Source organism: Ranitomeya imitator, chromosome 4 (assembly GCF_032444005.1).
Source record: "Ranitomeya imitator isolate aRanImi1 chromosome 4, aRanImi1.pri, whole genome shotgun sequence".
Taxonomy (NCBI): Eukaryota; Metazoa; Chordata; class Amphibia; order Anura; family Dendrobatidae; genus Ranitomeya; species Ranitomeya imitator.
Genome location: NC_091285.1, coordinates 13,468,231 through 13,486,802, shown reverse-complemented (window position 1 = coordinate 13,486,802; position 18,572 = coordinate 13,468,231). Strand labels below are relative to the sequence as shown.

At 43.8% G+C, this 18,572-nt stretch overlaps 1 protein-coding gene across 1 annotated transcript in view; it reads right to left on the bottom strand.

Annotated features, from left to right (window-relative positions):
• Window positions 1-18,572, bottom strand: part of ITPR2 (inositol 1,4,5-trisphosphate receptor type 2) — a 243,430-nt gene that overhangs the window by 192,845 nt on the left and 32,013 nt on the right. Inside the window, exons 2-3 of the mRNA XM_069763093.1 lie at window positions 14,054-14,124; window positions 1,843-1,958 (exon numbers count right to left, since the gene is read on the bottom strand). Of these exons, the coding sequence (XP_069619194.1) occupies window positions 1,843-1,958; window positions 14,054-14,124 (187 nt within the window). The remainder of the gene's footprint in view (window positions 1-1,842; window positions 1,959-14,053; window positions 14,125-18,572) is intronic.

Sequence of the window (18,572 nt, the reverse complement as noted above, 5' to 3'; positions counted from 1 at the left end):
GCTAACGTCTCCTGTTACCCCTAAAGAAATTTTAGACACTCTTTCAACTATTCATAACGGTAAAGCCCCAGGGCCAGACGGTCTCCCTATTATATATTACAAAAAATTCATAAAATCTCTATTACCCCACTTGGTTACCCTGTTTAATTCTTATCTCCAAGGTCAACCTCTTCCTAAACGATCTTTAGAAACCTTCATTACAGTTCTCCCGAAAGAAGGAAAGGATCCTAACCTCTGCACCAGTGACAGACAGATATCGCTGCTCAACACCCATACCAAATTGAGGGCTAAAATTCTAGCGGGAAGACTCAGTAACATTCTACCTAGATTAATCCGCAGAGATAGAAGGCAAGGATAATTTGGCTAAAATCATACAATCTATGATGTTTGCTAAGAGCCGAAATGCTCCTTTGGTTCTCCTGTCAACAGATGCCGAGAAAGCCTTTGACGGGGTGAGTTGGAGTTATATAGAACAAGTAATGATTACATTTGGCTTTCCACCACAATATATCACAGCAATTTTCTCCCTCTATTCTTTGGTGGTCTAGAGCTAGACCACCGGCTAGTCTAGAGCTAGACCTCCGGCTACTTTTGGGTTGGATGAGGTGACTGACGACCTTGCGAACTAAAAGGTTATTGATCAATGATCTTCCGCTAGACACCTTCCCTTCCACGTTGACACCTGTCTGTTCTATACCATTGTTGATTGATCCAAATTTTCGGGACCCATACAATTTATGGTCTAGTCTACCAAAGAAACTTTGAATAGTCTCTACAACAACAAAATATTCCAGCGTGGGGTATGGCCTTCAAATGCGCTAGTCCAAGCAAGGAACTTGCCTTCAAATGCAACACGTTCGACGAACCATCTCACAATTTAAACAAAAGTATCCGACCGGGTCCAATTGGTCTTGGCTAGATATCTTGACCAAATTCCCACTGCTCTTGACCAAATTCCTACTGCTCTTGACCAAATTCCCACTGCTCTTGACCTCTTGACCAAATTCCCACTCCTCTTGACCAAATTCCCACTCCTCTTGACCAAATTCCCACTCCTCTTGACCAAATTCCCACTCCTCTTGACCAAATTCCCACTCCTCTTGACCAAATTCCCACTCCTCTTTGACCAAATTCCCACTCCTCTTTGACCAAATTCCCACTCCTCTTTGACCAAATTCCCACTCCTCTTTGACCAAATTCCCACTCCTCTTTGACCAAATTCCCACTCCTCTTTGACCAAATTCCCACTCCTCTTTGACCAAATTCCCACTCCTCTTTGACCAAATTCCCACTCCTCTTTGACCAAATTCCCACTCCTCTTTGACCAAATTCCCACTCCTCTTTGACCAAATTCCCACTCCTCTTGACCAAATTCCCACTCCTCTTGACCAAATTCCCACTCCTCTTGACCAAATTCCCACTCCTCTTGACCAAATTCCAAAATGCTGTCTTGTGTGCTCGAGGCTTTTCCAGGTGCATCCTCCTTCGGGAAAACTCTTATCAAATATTAACTAGATGGCATATGACCCCAGCAAAACTCTTCCAGCTGGGACTCGCTGACTCTTGATATTTGCTGGAGATGTCGTAATCCGTTAGGTCATCATGCACATCTATTCTAGGATTGCCCAAAAATAAGAAACTTCTGGGAGGGTATTGGTTCAAAAAATTACACTTGACGAAATCAAATTTCCCGCCTTGAGGAGTTGTCAAGTTGGGACGTTTTCAATCATGACTCTTACTAACGCCCACTTGTCACCTTGATTCATTCATTTCCAGCAGGAACAATAGAGGGTTTGTAGGTTCCTGGGCAGATGATGAGACATGGCAGCCCCGGGTACTGACCTGTAACTTCTTCAGTAGTGCAGCTTCGGTGTTGTTCCCTTGTTTCGCCTGTTTCGCCTTCCAAAATTGCTTCTGCGCGGAGTATCTGTTCATGGGACAGACCTTAAAGAGACAATCTGCGAAGGAGAAACAAGACCAGTTTAATACCGAGCGCCGTCCTGCGCGTGTGAACGAAGGCTTACGGTGCACTATATGGCGGCACGCTCCTCCGTTTTAAAAAACTGGCAACTTCGAAACCTTGAACTCCCACCCCCCCAAAAATGAGACTTTACAAACTTTCTTAAACAAAAGTACAAAGTTGTCGAGAAAGTCAAAGTCATCGCCCCCTCCCCCACCACTAATCGGCAACTAACGGAAGGACATTGTGTTATTTGTTGTCCTTGCGGCTCCCCGGTATCTAATCTGCGTCTCCAGCTGCTGTTTTCCCAGATCACATCAAAGGGCTGCGGAGATGTGAGAGCAGCGGCGACGTGGAACGCAGCGGAACAGTCGCCAACGGGGACAGAAAGGAAGAATGCGAAAAACGACGGCGAAACTGACACTTCTGAAAAAGACTGACGGATTTTTCGAAAGCGGTTTCGCCTAGGAAAACATTGTCACGTGCACATACCCTTAGTTCTTTAAGGAGCGACGGCGTGCACACGGGAGTAACTTTGCTGAGCTTTTTGGAGCCGAAACTTAGAGGATTTGGTAGAGTATCAGCTCTTAAAGAAACCCTCTAAGAATCCTTCTTAAAACCTAAAAGTTTATGTTTCGCAATCTGTACAAAGACTTAGGGGCTCTGTTCAGGGGGCGTTTTTTGATAGAATCTGCTCCAAAAATCCACCCGAAAAACGTCTTCTAATACGTTTTAAAGAAGCTTTATATTCAAACGCTCCCACGGATCACACGGAGCCATTTTTCCTTCCAAATGGAAAGAGAAGCGGCCATGTTTTTCTGATTTCGGACAATCCCTTTAATTGGGACCGAAAAAGCGCCTTAAGACCTGGAGATTTGCTGACAGGAGCCTGTTTACATTAACTCCAGTAACCTTGCAGCCTTCAGATGTCCTTGTGCCGTCGCCGCCCGGGGTAATTAGCGGTTGTTATTATCCAGAGACCAAAAACCAAACAGAGCGGTGGCGGCGTCTCACGTGTCTGTGCGGGTAACGGCTCGGCACAGGCAGGAACCTTTCGTCCTGCTGGAAGGACAATTACCGGTTTGTTTCGCTGCCGTGCAGAACACTTGGCTCACACAGCTGCAGGGGCGCCGTCATCCCCCCCAATTGTTTTTTTGCCCCCCGTAGTCATCTGGGGTTTTTATTTCATTTTCTGCTTTTCTGGCCAATTTTTAACAGATTTCAAACAACCCCTTTAAATTTTTCGAAAACACAATTATACATCCCCTATGAAAAATGGAAGCCCCCCCCCTCAATAACCTCCCCCCCCCTCAATAATCTATCAGGGGTCCCCCATCTGGAGGACCCGACGCGTCATTACAACCCATCGATCTGAATGCGTTTTGTTGCTGTAATGCCGCATTTCGCCAGCGGAGGTGCTGTAGGGAAACGGGAGCCGATGCTTCCAATTTCTATAGGAGATCACAGCTGATCGAGGGGCCGTTAAAAGTGTAGAGGTCCCTTTAAATAAATAGTCGAAGGTTTTCAAATAAGTCGATCAATAGCGATCAGCTGCAATGGGTGGGAAATAACTGTTCTGTTTCCCTGCAGTGCCTCCGATGGAGGAATGAGGTATTACATTGAAAAAAATCAAGAGCCAGTCTATGAAATGGATGGACGAGTCGGGTCCTTTACAGAGGACTCGGGGGTCTCGGATATCAGAAGGTCCGGGTCTGGGAGAACTACTGGAACAATGCTCATTATCACAAGTTCTATGTTTCCTTAAAGGGATCAGCGGCTCCGGCATTACATACACATAGCTATTTCATAAATGGCTTCTGCTTTATTTTTTTTTCCCCCATGCTTTACACTGCAGGCATCACAGAAAACTTTTTTTTTTTTTCTTCTACTTTTGCCCTTGGCTCATCCTACTTCTTTCTAATCCTGAGCGACAGGAATTAGGGATCTATTTACCGAACCCGTCAGATCTATTGACTCGTCCAAAGCCGACGGAGAAGAACAATGTCAACAGCGCACACAATGGATTCCCAGCGACTGTGACCCCGCATCCGAAAGTGACACGCGGGCGAGAGGAAAGCGCACACAAAGGATTAAGAAAAGGAAGGCCGCACATGGAAGTCTGGAGGACGAAACCCAACGCCGGCCCGAGCCTCGAGTTACCTGCAGAGAAGAAAAAAAAAAAAAACAACAACCTACATATAAAGTCTACACGCCCCTGTAAAATGTCATGTATAAGAACCAATTTCCGTGTGTGCAAAGCCAGTGAGAAACCAACAAATCATTTCGGGTGGAAAGAGGAGAGAAAATAAAGTAAAATAATGTGGTTGCATAAATATTCACACCCTTAAACTAGATTTTTGGGGTCACGGCACATCTAGAATTGGCGATCTTTGCCGGCTCTTTCTTCCAATTGATCCACATCAGTCATCTCCGGTGTACGGCGCCCTCTTCAGGTCACCCACAGATTGTCCACTTGGATTCAGGTCTGGGCCATTCCCAAACTCTGATATTTTAGAGAAGCTTTTTTCACGGTAATTCATCGTTCGCTTTTAAGCCTAAAGGATTTGTTGGAAAATGTAATAAATATATAAAAAAGAAAACACCATGCCAACAGTGAGGTATGGTGGGGGCAGCATTATGGTTTGGGTTGAAAAACATCCCTGAACCATAATGCTGTTCCCACCATGCCTCATTGTGGGGATGGTGATCTGTTGGTGATGCGCAATGTTGACTTTGCACCTACTGGAATTATGGCCAAAAAGTCATCAGACACAACACATTCCTCACATGCATTTGGCAGATGTAATGGAGGTTTTGGCAAAACATAGCACGGCGTGGATGTTTTCTTTATAATAAAAAGGTTTTCTGTCTTGACCCCACACACCATACATATGAATATGGGGGATTGTTGTCACATGCAGAAAACAACCAGGAATTTTCAGATTTTTTTTTTTTGTTCCCGTCTCGTGACTGATAACTTTCCACAATAGGAACCTTTTGCTGTGTTGTCGGCTGTTTACAGACCAGAAAGTGTCAGGAAAATCCTCCTAGAGCAGCAAAACTGAGGTTAATCAGAATCCCTGTAAATGACGTCAGCCGTGCGATGACTACTATGTAACGAGAATTAGCCAATCACAACACAGCCACATTCCCAATTATAAGAGGGTGTTCACACTTATGCAACCTCATAATTATGAACTTGTTATTTTTCATTACCCCACCTCATTAAGAGTTCAATTTATTTCTCAATGGATTTGTACAAATTATGGGTGAAACAAAAAGCTGAGAATATGTCAGAAAGGAGATGTTCTTGGTGGCATTTTTCTGCATGGCAAAAACCTGTCATTTTAACAAGGGTATGTAGACTTTTTATATTCTTTGTATATTCTGTATTATACTCCAGAGCTGCACTCACTATTCTGCTGGTGCAGTCACTGTGTACATACATTACATTACTGATCCTGAGTTACATCCTGTATTATACTCCAGAGCTGCACTCACTATTCTGCTGGTGCAGTCACTGTGTACATATATTACATTACTGATCCTGAGTTACACCCTGTATTATACCCCAGAGCTGCACTCACTATTCTGCTGGTGCAGTCACTGTGTACATACATTACATTACTGATCCTGAGTTACATCCTGTATTATACCCCAGAGCTGCACTCACTATTCTGCTGGTGCAGTCACTGTGTACATACATTACATTACTGATCCTGAGTTACATCCTGTATTATACCCCAGAGCTGCGCTCACTATTCTGCTGGTGCAGTCACTGTGTACATACATTACATTACTGATCCTGAGTTACATCCTGTATTATACCCCACAGCTGCACTCACTATTCTGCTGGTGCAGTCACTGTGTACATACATTACATTACTGATCCTGAGTTACATCCTGTATTATACTCCAGAGCTGCACTCACTATTCTGCTGGTGCAGTCACTGTGTACATACATTACATTACTGATCCTGAGTTACATCCTGTATTATACCCCACAGCTGCACTCACTATTCTGCTGGTGCAGTCACTGTGTACATACATTACATTACTGATCCTGAGTTACATCCTGTATTATACCCCAGAGCTGCACTCACTATTCTGCTGGTGCAGTCACTGTGTACATATATTACATTACTGATCCTGAGTTACACCCTGTATTATACCCCAGAGCTGCACTCACTATTCTGCTGGTGCAGTCACTGTGTACATACATTACATTACTGATCCAGAGTTACATCCTGTATTATAGTCCAGAGCTGCACTCACTATTCTGCTGGTGCAGTCACTGTGTACATATATTACATTACTGATCCTGAGTTACACCCTGTATTATACCCCAGAGCTGCACTCACTATTCTGCTGGTGCAGTCACTGTGTACATACATTACATTACTGATCCAGAGTTACATTCTGTATTATAGTCCAGAGCTGCACTCACTATTCTGCTGGTGCAGTCACTGTGTACATACATTACATTACTGATCCTGAGTTGCATCCTGTATTATACCCCAGAGCTGCACTCACTATTCTGCAGGTGCGGTCACTGTGTACATACATTACATTACTGATCCTGAGTTACATCCTGTATTATACTCCAGAGCTGCACTCACTATTCTGCTGGTGCAGTCACTGTGTGCATACATTACATTACTGATCTTGAGTTACAACCTGTATTATACCCCAGAGCTGCACTCACTATTCTGCTGGTGCAGTCACTGTGTACATACATTACATTACTGATCCTGAGTTACATCCTGTATTATACCCCAGAGCTGCACTCACTATTCTGCTGGTGCAGTCACTGTGTACATACATTACATTACTGATCCTGACTTACCTCCTGTATTATATCCCAGAGCTGCACTCACTATTCTGCTGGTGCAGTCACTGTGTACATACATTACATTACTGATCCTGAGTTACATCCTGTATTATACTCCATTATACTCCAGAGCTGCATTCACTATTCTGCTGGTGCAGTCAATGTGAACATACATTACATTACTGATCCTGAGTTACATCCTGTGTTATACCCCAGAGCTGCACTCACTATTCTGCTCGTGCAGTCACTGTGTACATACATTACATCACTGATCCTGAGTTACATCCTGTATTATACTCCAGAGCTGCACTCACTATTCTGCTGGTGCAGTCACTGTGTACATACATTACATTACTGATCCTGAGTTACATCCTGTATTATACTCCAGAGCTGCACTCACTATTCTGCTGGTGCAGTCACTGTGTACATACATTACATTACTGATCCTGAGTTACAACCTGTATTATACCCCAGAGCTGCACTCACTATTCTGCTGGTGCAGTCACTGTGTACATACATTACATTACTGATCCTGAGTTACATTCTGTATTATACTCCAGAGCGGCACTCACTATTCTGCTGGTGCAGTCACTGTGTACATACATTACATTACTGATCCTGAGTTACATCCTGTATTATACCCCAGAGCTGCACTCACTATTCTGCTGGTGCAGTCACTGTGTACATACATTACATTACTGATCCTGAGTTACATCCTGTATTATACTCCAGAGCTGCACTCACTATTCTGCTGGTGCAGTCACTGTGTACATACATTACATTACTGATCCTGAGTTACATCCTGTATTATACTCCAGAGCGGCACTCACTATTCTGCTGGTGCAGTCACTGTGTACATAAATTACATTACTGATCCGGAGTTACATCCTGTATTATACTCCAGAGCTGCACTCACTATTCTGCTGGTACAGTCACTGTGTACATACATTACATTACTGATCCTGAGTTACATCCTGTATTATACTCCAGGGCTGCACTCACTATTCTGCTGGTGCAGTCACTGTGTACATACATTACATTACTGATCCTGAGTTACATCCTGTATTATACTCCAGAGCGGCACTCACTATTCTGCTGGTGCAGTCACTGTGTACATACATTACATTACTGATCCTGAGTTACATCCTGTATTATACTCCAGAGCTGCACTCACTATTCTGCTGGTACAGTCACTGTGTACATACATTACATTACTGATCCTGAGTTACATCCTGTATTATACTCCAGAGCTGCACTCACTATTCTGCTGGTGCAGTCACTGTGTACATACATTACATTACTGATCCTGAGTTACATCCTGTATTATACTCCAGAGCGGCACTCACTATTCTGCTGGTGCAGTCACTGTGTACATACATTACATTACTGATCCTGAGTTACATCCTGTATTATACTCCAGAGCTGCACTCACTATTCTGCTGGTGCAGTCACTGTGTACATACATTACATTACTGATCCTGAGTTACATCCTGTATTATACTCCAGAGCTGCACTCACTATTCTGCTGGTGCAGTCACTGTGTACATACATTACATTACTGATCCTGAGTTACATCCTGTATTATACTCCAGAGCTGCACTCACTATTCTGCTGGTGCAGTCACTGTGTACATACATTACATTACTGATCCTGAGTTACATCCTGTATTATACTCCAGAGCTGCACTCACTATTCTGCTGGTGCAGTCACTGTGTACATACATTACATTACTGATCCTGAGTTACATCCTGTATTATACTCCAGAGCTGCACTCACTATTCTGCTGGTGCAGTCACTGTGTACATACATTACATTACTGATCCTGAGTTACATCCTGTATTATACCCCAGAGCTGCACTCACTATTCTGCTGGTGCAGTCACTGTGTACATACATTACATTACTGATCCTGAGTTACATCCTGTATTATACCCCAGAGCTGCACTCACTATTCTGCTGGTGCAGTCACTGTGTACATACATTACATTACTGATCCTGCGTTACATCCTGTATTATACTCCAGAGCTGCACTCACTATTCTGCTGGTGCAGTCACTGTGTACATACATTACATTACTGATCCTGAGTTACATCCTCTATTATACCCCAGAGCTGCACTCACTATTCTGCTGGTGCAGTCACTGTGTACATACATTACATTACTGATCCTGAGTTACCTCCTGTATTATACCCCAGAGCTGCACTCACTATTCTGCTGGTGCAGTCACTGTGTACATACATTACATTACTGATCCTGAGTTACATCCTGTATTATACCCCACAGCTGCACTCACTATTCTGCTGGTGCAGTCACTGTGTACATACATTACATTACTGATCCTGAGTTACATCCTGTATTATACTCCAGAGCTGCACTCACTATTCTGCTGGTGCAGTCACTGTGTACATACATTACATTACTGATCCTGAGTTACATCCTGTATTATACCCCACAGCTGCACTCACTATTCTGCTGGTGCAGTCACTGTGTACATACATTACATTACTGATCCTGAGTTACATCCTGTATTATACCCCAGAGCTGCACTCACTATTCTGCTGGTGCAGTCACTGTGTACATATATTACATTACTGATCCTGAGTTACACCCTGTATTATACCCCAGAGCTGCACTCACTATTCTGCTGGTGCAGTCACTGTGTACATACATTACATTACTGATCCAGAGTTACATCCTGTATTATAGTCCAGAGCTGCACTCACTATTCTGCTGGTGCAGTCACTGTGTACATATATTACATTACTGATCCTGAGTTACACCCTGTATTATACCCCAGAGCTGCACTCACTATTCTGCTGGTGCAGTCACTGTGTACATACATTACATTACTGATCCAGAGTTACATTCTGTATTATAGTCCAGAGCTGCACTCACTATTCTGCTGGTGCAGTCACTGTGTACATACATTACATTACTGATCCTGAGTTGCATCCTGTATTATACCCCAGAGCTGCACTCACTATTCTGCAGGTGCGGTCACTGTGTACATACATTACATTACTGATCCTGAGTTACATCCTGTATTATACTCCAGAGCTGCACTCACTATTCTGCTGGTGCAGTCACTGTGTGCATACATTACATTACTGATCTTGAGTTACAACCTGTATTATACCCCAGAGCTGCACTCACTATTCTGCTGGTGCAGTCACTGTGTACATACATTACATTACTGATCCTGAGTTACATCCTGTATTATACCCCAGAGCTGCACTCACTATTCTGCTGGTGCAGTCACTGTGTACATACATTACATTACTGATCCTGACTTACCTCCTGTATTATATCCCAGAGCTGCACTCACTATTCTGCTGGTGCAGTCACTGTGTACATACATTACATTACTGATCCTGAGTTACATCCTGTATTATACTCCATTATACTCCAGAGCTGCATTCACTATTCTGCTGGTGCAGTCACTGTGAACATACATTACATTACTGATCCTGAGTTACATCCTGTGTTATACCCCAGAGCTGCACTCACTATTCTGCTGGTGCAGTCACTGTGTACATACATTACATTACTGATCCTGAGTTACATCCTGTATTATACTCCAGAGCTGCACTCACTATTCTGCTGGTGCAGTCACTGTGTACATACATTACATTACTGATCCTGAGTTACAACCTGTATTATACCCCAGAGCTGCACTCACTATTCTGCTGGTGCAGTCACTGTGTACATACATTACATTACTGATCCTGAGTTACATTCTGTATTATACTCCAGAGCGGCACTCACTATTCTGCTGGTGCAGTCACTGTGTACATACATTACATTACTGATCCTGAGTTACATCCTGTATTATACTCCAGAGCTGCACTCACTATTCTGCTGGTGCAGTCACTGTGTACATACATTACATTACTGATCCTGAGTTACATCCTGTATTATACCCCAGAGCTGCACTCACTATTCTGCTGGTGCAGTCACTGTGTACATACATTACATTACTGATCCTGCGTTACATCCTGTATTATACTCCAGAGCTGCACTCACTATTCTGCTGGTGCAGTCACTGTGTACATACATTACATTACTGATCCTGAGTTACATCCTCTATTATACCCCAGAGCTGCACTCACTATTCTGCTGGTGCAGTCACTGTGTACATACATTACATTACTGATCCTGAGTTACCTCCTGTATTATACCCCAGAGCTGCACTCACTATTCTGCTGGTGCAGTCACTGTGTACATACATTACATTACTGATCCTGAGTTACATCCTGTATTATACTCCAGAGCTGCACTCACTATTCTGCTGGTGCAGTCACTGTGTACATACATTACATTACTGATCCTGAGTTACATCCTGTATTATACTCCAGAGCTGCACTCACTATTCTGCTGGTGCAGTCACTGTGTACATACATTACATTACTGATCCTGAGTTACCTCCTGTATTATCCTCCAGAGCTGCACTCACTATTCTGCTGGTGCAGTCACTGTGTACATACATTACATTACTGATCCTGAGTTACATCCTGTATTATACTCCAGAGCTGCACTCACTATTCTGCTGGTGCAGTCACTGTGTACATACATTACATTACTGATCCTGAGTTACCTCCTGTATTATCCTCCAGAGCTGCACTCACTATTCTGCTGGTGCAGTCACTGTGTACATACATTACTGATGCTGTTGGTTGCTGTCTCCATGTGGGGGCGCTCTTAACTGTCGCTGATGGAGCCAGTTGTGTCAGGTTGAACATCCACATGCAGGAACTCGCTTGTCAACAATTATTCACAATTCAGTGGAACAGAGGGAACGATTCCAAGAGAAGCAATGGTGACAGATGAGGATTATATATTGTGTCCGGGGCGTGAAAGGTTTAGGGTTCAAACAGCTACTGACAATGTAAAGTTTAAAAAAAATTGGTGCACTGCCCCTTTAAGAAATTTATTTTTGTTATTCTAAATGACCACAATACTCAGGTTATTTCCCCGAGACTGTAAAACCCAAAACAAAAAACTAAGTACACCCCTACCATGTAAGACAGATGTGCTGAGAGTCACAGCTCAAACTTGATAAATGAGGAGTCAGTCACCCGTAACATGGAGAAATGAATGACAGCAGCGAACAAACATGGAAACCGTTCATTTACAAACATTCTCGTCTCCATGACGATCAAACAATGGTCAAATACCGCATAGCGTTACCAGCTCTCCTGCTAAAGAATGCAAGATCTCCAGAGATCCGAGCAATCCAGTATTATCATCAATAGGGGGCAGTATTATAGTAGTTATATTCTTGTACATAGGAGCAGTATTATAGTAGTTATATTCCTGTGCATAGGGGCAGTATTATAGTAGTTATATTCTTGTACATAGGAGCAGTATTATAGTAGTTATATTCTTGTACATAGGGGGCAGTATTATAGTAGTTATATTCTTGTACATAGGAGCAGTATTATAGTAGTTATATTCTTGTACATAGGGGGCAGTATTATAGTAGTTATATTCTTGTACATAGGGGGCAGTATTATAGTAGTTATATTCTTGTACATAGGAGCAGTATTATAGTAGTTATATTCTTGTACATGGGAGCAGTTATAGTAGTTATATTCTTGTACATAGGGGGCAGTATTATAGTAGTTATATTCTTGTACATAGGGGGCAGTATTATAGTAGTTATATTCTTGTACATAGGAGCAGTATTATAGTAGTTATATTCTTGTACATGGGAGCAGTTATAGTAGTTATATTCTTGTACATAGGGGCAGTATTATAGTAGTTATATTCTTGTACATGGGAGCAGTTATAGTAGTTATATTCTTGTACATAGGAGCAGTATTATAGTAGTTATATTCTTGTACATAGGGGCAGTATTATAGTAGTTATATTCTTGTACATAGGAGCAGTATTATAGTAGTTATATTCTTGTACATAGGAGCAGTATTATAGTAGTTATATTCTTGTACATGGGAGCAGTTATAGTAGTTATATTCTTGTACATGGGAGCAGTTATAGTAGTTATATTCTTGTACATAGGAGCAGTATTATAGTAGTTATATTCTTGTACATAGGGGCAGTATTATAGTAGTTATATTCTTGTACATAGGAGCAGTATTATAGTAGTTATATTCTTGTACATAGGAGCAGTATTATAGTAGTTATATTCTTGTACATGGGAGCAGTTATAGTAGTTATATTCTTGTACATAGGGGCAGTATTATAGTAGTTATATTCTTGTACATGGGAGCAGTTATAGTAGTTATATTCTTGTACATAGGGGCAGTATTATAGTAGTTATATTCTTGTACATAGGGGCAGTATTATAGTAGTTATATTCTTGTACATAGGGGCAGTATTATAGTAGTTATATTCTTGTACATAGGGGCAGTATTATAGTAGTTATATTCTTGTACATGGGAGCAGTTATAGTAGTTATATTCTTGTACATAGGAGCAGTATTATAGTAGTTATATTCTTGTACATAGGGGCAGTATTATAGTAGTTATATTCTTGTACATAGGGGCAGTATTATAGTAGTTATATTCTTGTACATAGGGGCAGTATTATAGTAGTTATATTCTTGTACATAGGGGCAGTATTATAGTAGTTATTTTCTTGTACATAGGAGCAGTATTATAGTAGTTATATTCTTGTACATATGGGCAATATTATAGTAGTTATACTCTTGTACATAGGGGCAGTATTATAGTAGTTATATTCTTGTACATAGGAGCAGTATTATAGTAGTTATATTCTTGTACATAGGGGGCAATATTATAGTAGTTATATTCCTGTACATAGGAGCAGTATTATAGTAGTTATATTCTTGTACATAGGAGTAGTATTATAGTAGTTATATTCTTGTACATAGGGGCAGTATTATAGTAGTTATATTCTTGTACATAGTAGCAGTATTATAGTAGTTATATTCTTGTACATAGGAGCAGTATTATAGTAGTTATATTCTTGTACATATGGGGCAGTATTATAGTGGTTATATTCTTGTACATAGGAGCAGTATTATAGTAGTTATATTCTTGTACATAGGAGCAGTATTATAGTAGTTATATTCTTGTACATAGGGGGCAGTATTATAGTGGTTATATTCTTGTACATAGGAGCAGTATTATAGTAGTTATATTCTTGTACATAGGGGCAGTATTATAGTAGTTATATTCTTGTACATAGGGAGCAGTATTATAGTAGTTATATTCTTGTACATGGTGCAGTACTATATTAGTTATATAAAATATATTTGTCGGACACAAGTGTTGTTCTTACCTCTGAACTTTTTGGGCGGATTGGCCAGATCTCCGGCTTCAGGATGGACCACACATCTGTCATCCACCAATCTGGAGAAAGACAAACACAATTTGATATGTAAGGTGCAGCAAACGTGCAAATATTTACAAGGATGATGAGACGCTCAGATAAGGAGCCATGACTAATGTAAGAACTGTACGGCTTAACAAAGCGTGGGGCTATGGATTTATGCTTATGTCTACTGCCATATTGTGCTAATGTATAAAGCAAATAAGTGAGAAAATAATTCTAAAATGTAGCCACAGGATACTGATCTGAAAGTGAGAATGTAATGAGAGAGTCACGGTGGGCCGCGGACCTCTGCGAAGCTGTGATCCCCACCTATTCCATGGCTGTGCTCATATTACCAGATGGCTCCTGTGTATAAAGTCATAACGGTTACTGAAGTGGAAGATGAAGTAAAAGATGAAGCAATGGCGGGAGGACCCAGAAGACACCACTGACTCTAATAAGTGGGCAAAGTGTGTGCTGGCTGGCACTGTATGATGGGAGGTACGTTATCTGGCACTGGAAGCAAGGGCTGTGGCTCGATATGTGGGGAGCACTGGGAGGGACCTGGAAGTCAGGGCTGTGGCTGGATATGTAGGGGGCACTGAAAGCAAGGGCTGTGTCTCTATATGTAGGGGGCACTGAAAGCAAGGGCTGTATCTCTATATGTAGGGGGCACTGAAAGCAAGAGCTGTGCCTCTATATGTAGGGGGCACTGAAAGCAAGGGCTGTGTCTCTATATGTAGGGGGCACTGAAAGCAAGGGCTGTGCCTCTATATGTAGGGGGCACTGAAAGCAAGGGCTGTGCCTCTATATGTAGGGGGCACTGAAAGCGAGGGCTGTGTCTCTATATGTAGGGGGCACTGAAAGCAAGGGCTGTGTCTCTATATGTAGGGGGCACTGAAAGCGAGGGCTGTGTCTCTATATGTAGGGGGCACTGAAAGCAAGGGCTGTATCTCTATATGTAGGGGGCACTGAAAGCAAGGGCTGTGTCTCTATATGTAGGGGGCACTGAAAGCAAGGGCTGTGTCTCTATATGTAGGGGGCACTGAAAGCAAGGGCTGTGCCTCTATATGTAGGGGGCACTGAAAGCAAGGGCTGTGCCTCTATATGTAGGGGGCACTGAAAGCGAGGGCTGTGTCTCTATATGTAGGGGGCACTGAAAGCAAGGGCTGTGTCTCTATATGTAGGGGGCACTGAAAGCGAGGGCTGTGTCTCTATATGTAGGGGGCACTGAAAGCAAGGGCTGTATCTCTATATGTAGGGGGCACTGAAAGCAAGGGCTGTGTCTCTATATGTAGGGGGCACTGAAAGCAAGGGCTGTGCCTCTATATGTAGGGGGCACTGACAGCAAGGGCTGTGCCTCTATATGTAGGGGGCACTGAAAGCGAGGGCTGTGTCTCTATATGTAGGGGGCACTGAAAGCAAGGGCTGTGTCTCTATATGTAGGGGGCACTGAAAGCAAGGGCTGTGTCTCTATATGTAGGGGGCACTGAAAGCGAGGGCTGTGTCTCTATATGTAGGGGGCACTGAAAGCAAGGGCTGTGCCTCTATATGTAGGGGGCACTGACAGCAAGGGCTGTGCCTCTATATGTAGGGGGCACTGAAAGCGAGGGCTGTGTCTCTATATGTAGGGGGCACTGAAAGCAAGGGCTGTGTCTCTATATGTAGGGGGCACTGAAAGCAAGGGCTGTGCCTCTATATGTAGGGGGCACTGAAAGCGAGGGCTGTGTCTCTATATGTAGGGGGCACTGAAAGCAAGGGCTGTGTCTCTATATGTAGGGGGCACTGAAAGCGAGGGCTGTGTCTCTATATGTAGGGGGCACTGAAAGCAAGGGCTGTATCTCTATATGTAGGGGGCACTGAAAGCAAGGGCTGTGTCTCTATATGTAGGGGGCACTGAAAGCAAGGGCTGTGCCTCTATATGTAGGGGGCACTGACAGCAAGGGCTGTGCCTCTATATGTAGGGGGCACTGAAAGCGAGGGCTGTGTCTCTATATGTAGGGGGCACTGAAAGCAAGGGCTGTGTCTCTATATGTAGGGGGCACTGAAAGCGAGGGCTGTGTCTCTATATGTAGGGGGCACTGAAAGCGAGGGCTGTGTCTCTATATGTAGGGGGCACTGAAAGCAAGGGCTGTGCCTCTATATGTAGGGGGCACTGACAGCAAGGGCTGTGCCTCTATATGTAGGGGGCACTGAAAGCGAGGGCTGTGTCTCTATATGTAGGGGGCACTGAAAGCAAGGGCTGTGTCTCTATATGTAGGGGGCACTGAAAGCAAGGGCTGTGCCTCTATATGTAGGGGGCACTGAAAGCAAGGGCTGTGTCTCTATATGTAGGGGGCACTGAAAGCAAGGGCTGTGTCTCTATATGTAGGGGGCACTGAAAGCAAGGGCTGTGCCTCTATATGTAGGGGGCACTGAAAGCGAGGGCTGTGTCTCTATATGTAGGGGGCACTGAAAGCAAGGGCTGTATCTCTATATGTAGGGGGCACTGAAAGCGAGGGCTGTGTCTCTATATGTAGGGGGCACTGAAAGCAAGGGCTGTGCCTCTATATGTAGGGGGCACTGACAGCAAGGGCTGTGCCTCTATATGTAGGGGGCACTGAAAGCAAGGGCTGTGCCTCTATATGTAGGGGGCACTGACAGCAAGGGCTGTGCCTCTATATGTAGGGGGCACTGAAAGCGAGGGCTGTGTCTCTATATGTAGGGGGCACTAAAAGCGAGGGCTGTGTGTCTATATGTAGGGGGCACTGAAAGCGAGGGCTGTGTCTCTATTTGTAGGGGGCACTGAAAGTGAGGGCTGTGGCTGAATATAGGGGGCACTGAAAGCGAGGGCTGCGGTTAGCACTATAAAGGGGTCCTGGGAGGGGCATGGAAAGTCAGCACTGTGCCTGTGCTGTAGGGGGCACTATTTAGTTGCACTTTGAGAGGCACAATGCCCATGGCACTTTCATAGAGGCAATGTGGCTAGCAAAGAGCGTCATCTGACTATCCAGACAATTATCCTGGATATCCCCCGTGCCCGCATGCAGCGACCGATAGTCGCCCGGCTATAAATAAGACAAAAAAAAAATCTAAAGTTTCCACAGCGACGTTGAGGACGCCATGAAGAGCCGCCGGCGTCCGCTCCCCCCGATCACCTCAATCTAACGTGATGAGGAGTTTCACACAGGAAACAAACAAGAAGGAAATGGCAGTTATAGGCCGATGGGTAACGAAACCGCACGAAAACGTACAGGCGCCAAAATATTTCTGTCAAACTCCGTGTTATCACTGAGGTGTGAGGTACAGAGCGCCTCGCGGTCATTTTGTGGTTGATAAGGACATGGTTAAAATTTATCAAACCTGTTGCTAAGGAACCATGGGGTAGTTTCCTATGGCAACCAGAGTCCACCTCACATGTTTTTGGGGTATGCCTTAGGTGACTAATTTACTTTTACCAACCCCTCCCCACAGTCCTACAAACAGGAGGTGACCAGGTAATGGGGTCAGAGAAAATAAAAGTCTGAAGGTGACGCCACGCGGCCGCCGTCTCCTCTTTTCCACTTCCTTTCAAGCGCAGAAAATTCTAGTTACGGAACCAATCTACAATGAGACATCTGTTTCCTGTTACTCCGGGAAGGACGAGGGCTGCGCGGAAGAAACGGCGGCTCCTGGACTCATAATAAAGCCTTACTGCAGCTCGGCCACCACAGACCACGTCAAAACAAAACAAAACAAAACAAAATGGCTGCCAGCACCGACTTAGGGCCTCAATCACCACGGTGGGAGAGGATGGTCAATTAGGTCTGTTTTGGCCGGTAAATGGAATAAATTTTTTTTTTTTTTAAGACAGACCCCCCAAAAAACCTGCGGTGACGACCTCTGCACCCTTAGTCATCAAAAGGGATAGGAAAGAGGAAGAAATGCTGTGGCAAACAGATGTCCTGTTATTATTGTCTCTCCACACATGAACATCTTGTAGCGCCCCCTCACAGTACCGAAGCCCCTCTAGAGTCTCCCAAACTATAGAAATACCCCAGATTATGACCAAAGCCCCTTATTGTCTCCCACATTGTAAGAGTGCCCCCTCACCACACTGTACGAATGCCCCCTCGCATTAGAAAAGCCCCTTTAGTTTTTCAAACCGTAAGAATGCCTCCTTAGTGCCCCCTCACAGTAATAACGCCCCTTTCGCACCCTGCACACAGTAAAAGTGCCCCATACATTTTATTAATGCCTAAAGATGCCCTTTTTTGTCTCCCCAAACAGTAAAATCATCTTGTTAGCGCCCCCTTATGGTAGCAAAGCCCCTTTAGTGTCTCGAACTATAAGATTGCCTCCTTAGTGCCCCCTCACAGTAATGATGCCCCTTTTATACCGCTCACACAGTAAGGGTGCCCCATACATTTCTACAGCGTCTTCTTGCCGTCCTCAGACTAAAGATGCCCTCTTCTTGTCTGCCCACATGGTAAAAATATCCTGTTAGTGCCCCCATTACAGTAGCGAA